Source organism: Anarrhichthys ocellatus, unplaced genomic scaffold (genome assembly GCF_004355925.1).
Source record: "Anarrhichthys ocellatus isolate YVR2014 unplaced genomic scaffold, GSC_Weel_1.0 scaffold5, whole genome shotgun sequence".
In the NCBI taxonomy this organism is placed as follows: domain Eukaryota; kingdom Metazoa; phylum Chordata; class Actinopteri; order Perciformes; family Anarhichadidae; genus Anarrhichthys; species Anarrhichthys ocellatus.
This window is the reverse complement of record NW_022280035.1, coordinates 7,361,717-7,372,267: the sequence shown is the minus strand read 5'-3', so window position 1 is coordinate 7,372,267 and position 10,551 is coordinate 7,361,717. Positions and strand designations below refer to the sequence as shown.

The following is a 10,551-nucleotide window of genomic DNA, read 5'->3' as shown; positions in this document are numbered from 1 at the left end:
TCTCTCTCTCTCTCTCTCTCTCTCTCTCTCTCTCTCTCTCTCTCTCTTATTTTCTCTGTAACTCCTTCCTGTACTTCCTTTTCTTTTTACCTATTATCCAGTCAGCTTCCCCTTTGCTCTCCATGAATCTCATCCACCCACTTTTGCTGCCTCTGCAGTTGTAGCTGTCTGATGCCCACATGCGTCGAGACATATGCACACTCACACTCATTTTGCACACATGCGCTCTACACACATGTACCCCATCAATCCTGCAGTATCTGCCGTCTCCCCGAGTGCAGTGTGTAAAAACCTCAGCTAGCATTAACGGTTCTTCATTCTAACTCAGCCCTTCACAAAGGGCTGACCAGGCCAGAGCTGCATGGATTTTGGGAGATGGCAGTGGGAGCTGCACCTGCATACAGTCATACAGATTAATAATAGATTGCTATCGGCGCCCAATGAGGAGGAGGAACCACTCTGCCTGTAGCTGCCAAGCCTTTAAGAGCACTTAAGCAGATGAGCGGAAGACGGTAGGCGTTCTGACGGATACTGTGTTCTGCAATACGGCAGCCAGCAAGCAAAGGTTTGACATGCTATGCAAAAAAAACATGTCGGCAACAACAATGTTGCTGACATGTTTTCCAGACAACAAGCAGTCAGTCAAATTTTACTGCAAGGGGGTGGAGCTACCGACCCACCAAAAACAAACCTCTGAAAACTGAAAGTGTGGTTCTCATTGACTGAAGGACACCTAAATGACATTTAGATCACTTGACACTACATGCTTTGTAAAATCTTTCAAAGCACATAAATAGACGCAGCACTGTTTTCTTTAGGTTGACAAAATGCTCGTCCAAACCAGATATTTTATCAGTAAGAATAATATATCATTATGATATATGCCCGTGCCTTTGCTGAGCACCTGAGTGACCCTAAGTATAAATGAATGAGTAAAGGCAAAAAGAAATTCGGTGATTAATCTAAAGTGTGTTCAACATGAATAGATGGTGCATTGTGGGCGACAGTTTTTCTCCCACATTCATTTATTATTTATCTCTTTACCTCAGAATATTTGAAATGACTTTGCTTAAGAGGGGTCAATTAATTATTTTGTTTGAATCATGAATTATTGAGTGAAACACTGCATACCAGTCTAATGTGGTTTAATGTGAAATGGATCTACAGTTGCAAACTAGAAACCTTATGTTGAAAGAAAAGCTCCGGCCCTTGGACACAGACATCCATATCAAAGGTGATGACGACATGGCCCATATTGTAGTATTGTTTGCTGTTTTATGTTCATATTAAAGGCCTTTGCCATGTGTGTTGCTGCCACTCTGACATGGATTCATCCTGACAAGGCAGACACCAGATGAGAGAACGAAGAGGTGGAGAGCCTGTCTGAATTCCTTTTGAACCCGACTTGACAAATGCCAAATTTACAAGAAATGGGCTCAGAAGATAAAACGGGAAAGGCTAACACACAAATATTCTCCATGTCGTCAAAGACAAAGTTAGTGATGTAATTCTTTTCTTCTCTTTCATGTGACTTGCCTATGCAAACCTAAAAGACCAAGCTCTACTCTGTGAGGAAACACACAGTTTTCTAATAAACGTTATCAGCTCTAATTTGATAAACGTATCATAACCAACAAGGATGCAGTCACACTATCTATTTCTATGTGTCCGCTCTGCGACAGCAGTGGCTGGAGGCATTATGTTTTCAGGCGATCCATCTCTCTGTCAGTGTCGCCGGCGAGGACGTATTATCTTTTGGGGTTGTCTGTCCATCCCATTCTCGTGATATCTCAGAAACACCTTGAGCAAAGTTCTTCAAATTTGGCACAAACGTCCACTTGGACTCAGGTTTTTGGCCATAATTCAATAACTCATATGCTAATGTCACACAACTGTCTAATGGGTATAAAATCATGAAGTGATGACATTTTGGACAGATGTGGATGTAAACTGCAACTTGACTGGTTGGTCGAGGCAAACAACAGCGAGACGGTAATTCTAGTTTGTTGACCATAGTCTTTTCTTCTCTTCAGATCACAGCAGCCCTGGAGCACGATGAACAGGCGAGGAAGCAGAAGTTGGCCTACAAGGTGGAGCAGCTCATCTCTGCCATGTCGCTCGAGAGCTGAGAGTGACCGCCACTCAAAGAGAGAGAGAGAGAGAGAGGACGAGAGAGACAGGACCACAGTCTCCACAGAGCCTCCCAAAACGGTCCCGAATTACTTACCTCTCATCGTGGGAGCTACAACCACGAACCAGACCTGGGACCTCTCTGCATCCAAAGCCGGACCGACATACAACTGCTTTAGTTTGTAATTCTCTCACCTCCTTCCATGATGGCACCAGCTAAGGGCCCACAGACTAAGATAGAGGCCCTGCAGCTGGAGCTAATAATGGCATCAGCAGAGAAGGCAACAACATGGCTTGTATTTATTTTTTTTATTTTTTTTTGTCTCCGTTTCTCTCAGTTTGACAGGAAATTGTATGTTTTGTGTGTGTGTGTGTGTGCGCGTGTGTATGTGTGTGTGCATGAGTGTGTGTTTGTGTCATACTGAGGAAGACTCCTGCAAGACGGTGAGAGCAAATGGAGGAACAAATTTATTCCCCACCCAGACAGAAAGTCACATTTGAGTGTGAAACGGAGACAAAAAAAAGGCGAGAAGCAGAGGAGCAGATCTCATGTTGGACAGCTGAGTTTGCTTTCAGATTTTCTCAGATTTTATTTTTGTACTTGTACATTTGAATATTATCAGTTGCAGTTGAAAAGAATCCACCCAGGATCCCATACGTGTTGTTGTATAAAGACATTAAGAGTGCAACACTCCATCAGCGTAGTGCGGTAGTGAAACGGGCCGTGGCCCATGTCTTCTCTCACTCCTTCCCTTCTTGGACTGATGCTTCACGTGACTCGTACAAAACCCTCTGCTTTTTATCCAATCAGAAGTGTACAGGAAAACATGAAACATGTGCTCATCATTGGAAGAGTCAACGGAACTCCGCTCGTGGTGGTCACAGTTCAGCCGGCATGCTTGCACCTAAACTGAGGGTGACGGAGATGAAGTCTATAGTGTATTTAGGAGATGACCTTAAATCAGCATCAATCTGGTGTCCAAGGCTTTTTTTTCAGCAGTTAGGTCATCTGTGTATGTACCAGCTGATACTGGCCAATCAGTGTATGTGAATGTACAAATGTTTTTAGTTTGTTTGTTTGTTTGTATGTCTATTTGAGTTTTGCAAACAGAAAGGGGCTCGGTGGAAGCGAGCTCCATAGATATTTGCAGTAGCTCATCAAGTGAACAACTCCATTTGTCCGTCCTGGCCCCAGCCCATCCAGCTGCTTCCCAAACTTTATTTACCCCAAATCACTTTTCTGCTAGAGGAGAGGGTGTATCGTCTGCATTGTGGCCGTCGCTGCTGTGACTCCGCTGCTCATACGCCACAGTATGTGCAGCTTGCAGTTAGTAGGAACCAGACAAGAGCAATTGGTCTCTGTAGGCTGAAACTCTCATTTATATAACCACAGTGTGTATCTCTTTGGGAACTTGATCAACTATATGTGTACTTGTCATGCATGCTATCACACATCAGAAGTGTTCTAAGGGTCCATCTTTGATTTTATCAAGTGCCAATGAGTCCTGCCAGCTCTAGTTGGCCCGTTGAGGTGTTAGCTGATGGGAGTTTTTTTTACCCGACCACCACCCATGTCCTCACACAGACAATAAGACGTCTAGCTCCGTGGGTTTAGTTTGAACAAGTGCCAAAAGATCCTGTTGTTTCAAATTGTTCACTAACGTGTCAAAAATCGGTTCATGCTTTATAGAGGGAGCAAAGCTCTCGAAGCTCTCACGTTGGAGTGTAGAGCCGGTCAAAGCTGAGGCTCTTATAACTGGAATGGTGAGTTTTGTGAAAGGTACGGAACATAAGCAGCAGAAAAGGGATCTGGGAATGAGGAAAAAAAAACATGAAAGACATAAAAAACTAGTATGTTTCATGTTGTGTGGGTGCGTCTCCTGACTTAAACCAAAACGTCTCAAGTTAAAAGGTTGATGTAACCTTTCAACCTTCTAGCTGGATGACAACAAACTGTAGATTGCATCCTCTGGATACGCCATTTAATTTTGTTTCTGGGATATATGTTTGCTTGTTGTTTACATCAAGTACTTGAAAATAGGTAGTATTATAGGTTTGCACAGTATACTGCAATTGTGTGTGTTGAGAGCATGATAAACACCAGTAGTGGGTGAAAGGTGCTTCTTTTCTCTGTGGCCTTAGATACCCACCTGCTTAGTGTTCCTGATCTTATTAGTCCTCGACTCGGGCACAGTCCTTTCAGTGCTTTGGGAGCCACATGGTTTTTCAGTGATACCCAGCACTGGCACTCTGCTGAGAACTGTCTTAGCGAGATAAAGTAAAAGTAAAGGTGAAGAGGCTACAGCCTGGCTCAGGCAGACACTGCCTCGCTCAGCACTCGGCTCGCCTGAGCCGTTTGAAGAGAAGTGTTGAGAAATGAGGAGAGAGGGAGAGGTAGAAAGAGAGAGAGAGAACCCCTTTAGCTCTAGTTTCCTGCTCCGGCTTTGAAGCTGCTCTTTGATCTGAGTCAGTTGTGTGCACAGTGTGATCAGAAGATGGAAAGAAGAAAAAAAAACATCAAACTAACATGCAAGGAGAAATGTAGGATGAGGTGATGATTGACATGTTATTCCTGTGTTCGGCCAGTGGGGGCAGAGTAGTTGTATTTTGGTCCGTAATCTGAAAAAGTACCTTCTCGCTCCCTAACTTCCTAATACACATCAATAGGTACACAGTGGCGCAAATATACAGTACATACACAAAACATAAAGCTTCTTCCTTTTGATTAAGGTGTCTTCCCAATTTCAGCATATAGAATTGTATCCTCCTCATACCTCACATTGCTTGTATGGAGTAATGCTTTTTATCATTTTAACAGGACCTAAATGCCTTTTCCTTTTTGCAAGGGATGAAACAATGTATGTTTATTAGAGTATTTCCAACCCTTACACGAGCTCCCCTGTATTCAGAATTGTGACTAACGTAATCAGAGGCACACAAATTGGTTGAAAGTGGCTTTGATTTTTCTCTCAGAGATCATTCATATCAGGATGTTTCCTTTTGTCTTGTGTGAGATTTGTGCATGCATTTTAATTCATGCTTTAGTTCTGCTCGGTATTCCATATCGATCCACGCCATCATTAGTCGAACTGCAATTCTTCCCGAAAGCCCATCTGTGCACATCTTGCATCACAGCTGAATGCACCTTTTTTTTTTTCGTGAAAGAGATTTTTTTGTCACCAGATATAGCTTGTCTCCATGCTGTACACTCATTTCTGAGTTTTAAATTCAGTTTGACTTGAGAAGAGAAAAATGAGTTTACTCTTTCTGCAGCGCAGAATCCCAATTGACTGCCAGTTGTGTGAGATATAGATAGATTGTCTTAAACACAACCTCTTTTCAGCTCAAGCTAATTGCTAATTGAAGATGCTTTGTGCACTTTTTTTTTTTTTTTTGCTCTCGGTGTCATGTGTTGCCGAAGAGATGGTGTTGTGGTTTTTAGACTGGCACGTGTCATTCCTTATACAAAACAAAGCATTTAATCAGCATTTTGTTTGCTTCTTGGCATTAGACAGAGTAATTGAAATCCTGACCAATGTATTACTCTCAAGTCGAAATATCACAAAGTATAAAATGAGTATCCTTCCATTTTAAACACATTGTAAACAAACCCTTTGTAGACACTGGAGTTCTGTAAAATAGTAATTACTGGCGATGATGATGACGATGATAATAATAATGGCTGTCTGTTCTTCTTGTTTTATAAAAGTGTTGTGAAAATTGTAAGAAACTTAAAGTATTTAAAAAAGGTTGTTCTCTTGTTTTTTTATTTGCTTTGATTTTGTTATGATAATATATTATTGTGTACCTATTGTAAATATGAAGCACACCTATTTTGCAAGCCAAGGATTCACTTTGTACTGTTGTTATATATAAATAAACTTTGCTGGTTAAAAATTGCATAGAGCCGAAATCTGTATTCGTGTCTTTTTGTTGAGCAACCACCCAAATTGGATAAATAGAGACGACAGAATCATAACCAGTTCCCACAATGCTTTGGGGAATGTAAACAGGAAGTGTAATGTTTACAAAGATTCAGCATGAAACACGTGCTTCAACTTCAGCACCGCATATTTGGACTTCACTTTGTAATCGTGTGCCGAATTAACTAAATATTTACATTGCGCCCATGGATTTATGCCTACAGACAAACATTACTGGATTTGTTTGATACTGAAGAAAGGTTCAAATGTGATCATTCTCGAGCAAGATGGAGAGGAGCGTCTGTGAGTCACGTTTTTGTTTACGTCTGTGTGTGTTGACATTTGGCTGAGTGAGAAGCATGCATGGCCTGGTCTCAAATAGCCTGCTGTTACTCATGATCGTATTGATCAGCGGGCCAAACCACAATAACTAAATTCCCGTTGTTTTTTGGAACACACCCGTCCCTTTCATCTCTCGCAGTATATTATTTGCCTCACGCCTCTCCCTCCCCGGGCCTCACAGTTTGAAATCCTCTCTCCGAAGGTGATGCCAATTTCGGCCTCTGTCAGACACATCCCCAGCCCCCCCGCAGCGTTCAGGCGCCAGGAGACACAGGCCATCTCTCTTCCCCATCGCCTGGCTTCATCCTGCATTTCCCACTCACTTCCTTCCTGGCCAACGGCTAACAGAATAGCCCGTGGCTATAACACGCTGAAATGCGGCCGTTTTGTCCGTAATGCAAGTCTGTTAGCGCACACTGGCGCTCGGCTTCTTTGCGCCACCACAGGGGCTGCAATCACATTAGGTTGCTCATGGAAGTGTTGGGGCCAGCGTGTTTAGCTGGAGTGAAATGGCGCTGCGAGGTCATTGATTCCTCAAGAGGATGATTGTGGATGACCACTGAGGCACAGGCTCAAACGTTTGTCATCTTTTCCTGGTGCATTTGTATTTTTTCAGAGAGGAAAGAAAACCGAAAACAATGTGAGTGGGCAGACTATGGAGAAGGAGGTACAGGTGCCCATGAAGTCCTTCACTGCGTCTACCACCTTATTCTGTAATAATAATCACGTTGTGATTTCTGGCTGTTTTCATCATCCACACTGTGAGAAAATACATTCTGGCAACCACTTTGCACCACAAGAATAATGGTGTCATACCTGTGTCAAAAGATTGAACTGATCGTATAGACAGAGAGACGAGTGGTCCTTCATACATGACATTAATACAAACAAACAAAAAAAAGTGTAGTTAGACTCAGTTTACAGAAGAATGGAGTCGTGGTAAAGAATGCTTCTCCGCTTCCTGTTGCAGCCTGTTATCAAGCAATATGTATTCTTTATCTAGAGTCTCTTGGCCACCCCTGCTCCTATATTTCCTCTAGGGAAGGTCTAATCCCCGCTGCTCCTAATCCTGTACTGCTGAGACCAATTCAAATCCACGCGGGATTTAACGCCCTGTAATGCCTTTACAAGTAGTTGCATAAAGCTGACATCCCATTCGTTCTGGGTAGGATTCTCAGCCTGGATTACGAGGCAAATTCTAAAATAATTACGGTAATGTGAGTTTGCAAGACGATGCCGGCGGTGATTTCTGCTCCGTTTTGAGGAATATTCGGGTGTTCATTTCACAATGAAACAAACCCTGACACTGTGTTGGACCCCAGTGCTTCTCATTCGGATACCGATGGTTGGTAAATGTCTTTGTTTTCCCATTGCCACTGGTCGAGATCTTCTTTGGGGCAAAGTGAGGAGAACCGCTGCACTGGGGATTTGTAGCTCACATCTGCCACTTTGTAGCCATGTGGTTGATAAGGAAGAAATGTGCCGTATTATTCTGCATTGTGGTGTTGGCAGAGTTCTGCTTTTGTAGCCGAAAAGCACTCATTCTGTAGGTTAGATTTATGGGAGACAACTCCAAGCGTCCTTGAACAAACACCCCGAGCTGCCTCTGATGAGTGCATGGAACAATTTGGGGCATTGTAAGGGGCTTCTCACCACGCTGTATACCTGCACACCATCTATCATTTAGATCTATGCATGCAGGTCATAGGCAGTAACGCAAAGGTTCTGTTCAGAATCAGCTTTCTCAGGATAAATCTGGCAATAGTCTGGGGTGTAAGAACATTTTGAAACACTTCAGCATCGCAGTATTATGTTTTGTGGTATTGTATTTTTCTATATAATGATTTTAGAATGATAGTTTACATGCAAAGATTTGTGGCAGAGTCAGAGGCTCAGATTTCACAAAAGAAGTGCTGTGATGTTGGATGTTACAGGGACTTTGATAAATGCAAATGCAAATCCCGTTGTTCTGATTGAGTTACAAAATTAAACTTGTTTTACTCAGATTTAATGCACATGGTGGTGTTTTTATATTATGACAGTTCTCCTTAAAAACTTGCAATATATCACCCTGTTGTATCACAATATAGCGCAATCTTTTTAATCGTAATCCCTGTATGGCGATCGTATCGGCAGATTCTTGTCAATACAAAGCCCAAGTGTTGTTGTCAAAAAACAAATGAAAAGGCCCAAACCAAGAGTGCATCAGTCTCTCAATACTTAGGAAGAGATATCCCAAAACACATGACCATCTGAGCAGGAGAAAGTTAATAGAAAGAAAGATGCAAAAAAAAAAAAAAAAAAAAACTTTTGACAGAGAGAGAAGACATTAGAGGCAGCCCGGAGGCCGAGAAGAACACAAGAAAGAGATGTGGGTGGTGTGGAAGTTGGTCGGAGGGAAATTGCGAACGAATGTGAATCCAGGTGTCATAAACTCTCAGCACAGGCTCTATTTATAGGCTGGCTTCCCGTTGTTGGGGCTGCCATTCTCAGTCTGCTCCGCAGCCCGTCTTGTCTGCCGCCCGCTAGCCTCTCTCTCATTAGAACTCCACAGCACAACACGCGCCGGCCACGTCAGTGGGCGCTCTGCATAATTCACAGGTCAGAGACTCTTATAGCAGCGTGTGTCTCACACACACACACACACACACACACAGGAAACAGTATGAATTTCGAAAACGACACGCATAAGGATACAGGTGCATCACGAGACACTGGACTCATGCAAACATGCATGTTCAAATGAAAAGGGCAACAGCTATTAATTAACTGCTTCACTCATGTATAGAAAGTCTCCCTCTGCCATTTGCTGACAACAAGTTCTCACACTTTTCTGAGCACTGTGAGTGTCCCTATCAGCAGGCCAGGCTGACGATCAGTGCCTTTCTCTGGACGCGACTTGTCCCTGCTCCCTGAGATGGTAATGAGCCTCTCCCAGCAGGCCCGCTGACAGCCTCTGGTTGTGTGGCCTCCTCTCTTTTAGCACGGCACAGCAGAAAACAAAGAGGTGGGAGAATGGCGTCCATTTGACCCAGTGCCCCCACCGGTCCACCCAAACCAGCTGTGCTTCTAAAAAAAAGTGCAGGCATAAGTATTTTTCAGCTATGCAAATGCACAGGAACATTAAAATACACAAGTGCACCCTAGAACAGGGTTGTGTTATGAATATGAAGTCACAGAACATACATAATTTTATTTTGTGTGTGTGTGTGCGCGCCTGCACACACACACACACACACACACACACACACACACTCTCACACACATACACACGGTGACACAAACTCAACTACCCTGCTGCTTTCAGGCACAGGGTGCAGGTGAGAAACGCCTGCCAAATTTCCCTAGCTGGAGCACTCGTTTGCATATGCAGATGTTAATTACCACTGGAGCTTGTATGGGCCAATCAGCATGTTGCTGGAACAGCTTGTGCATCCCCCCCCCCCACAGGTCGCCGTTTCCACAGTTACTCCCCTGGCTGATAATAAAGATAATCACCTCCGATTTCCTTCACGGCTCATTTTCTCCGGCTCGCATCTGAAAGGCCAGAGTGCCGCTGTCTGATTTTCCACGCTGAGCTCTTATCAGTGCGCCAGGGCCGAGGACTGGGGCGGGGGCCAAGTCGCCACACCACCTGCCACACACTCACCAGAGGGGACAGATTCGTTCAGTCAGGGTCTCCGATATGGAGGGGTAATGAGTGCGAGATCATCCATCCGGTATGGTGTAATTGTGGTTGGAATAAAGTCCTGGATGAGAGCAGGGTCAGATCAGATGAGATCAGGTGCTGGTTGTTATCACACAGACTGACAGGGGGTGGGCTCAGTTAGCATGAAAGTAGGTTTTCAAAAAACCTTGAAAATTGAGACGTGGTCCACCAAATCAACAGATAATATCCATCAGATATTTTCCGAGTGGTTTATCCTAAGCCCATCATGGAAGTCAAAACGCGATGGATCAGGATATTCAACATTGTCCTCCGTGATCTTTATTTGCCATTACAAAGCAACATGCTTCAAATGTTACACCGCTTTAAATCCCCTTTAACATAATCTGTTCTCACTGAACATGTCGCACACTGTATATTCAGGTGATAACCCTTTATCGCAACCCATCTGCTCTGGGCCCACACAATAGATCCAATCCACTGTCTACC

At 43.6% G+C, this 10,551-nt stretch overlaps 1 protein-coding gene across 2 annotated transcripts in view; it reads left to right on the top strand.

The window, feature by feature from the left end:
- plxna2 (plexin A2) overlaps positions 1–6,043 on the top strand; it is a 176,971-nt gene extending 170,928 nt beyond the window's left edge. For both annotated transcript variants that reach the window (XM_031844680.1, XM_031844681.1), the window contains exon 32: positions 2,034–6,043. In XM_031844680.1, coding sequence (XP_031700540.1) covers positions 2,034–2,129 — 96 coding nt within the window. In that variant the 3' untranslated portion in view covers positions 2,130–6,043. The remainder of the gene's footprint in view (positions 1–2,033) is intronic.
- Positions 6,044–10,551: the final 4,508 nt, after the last annotated feature.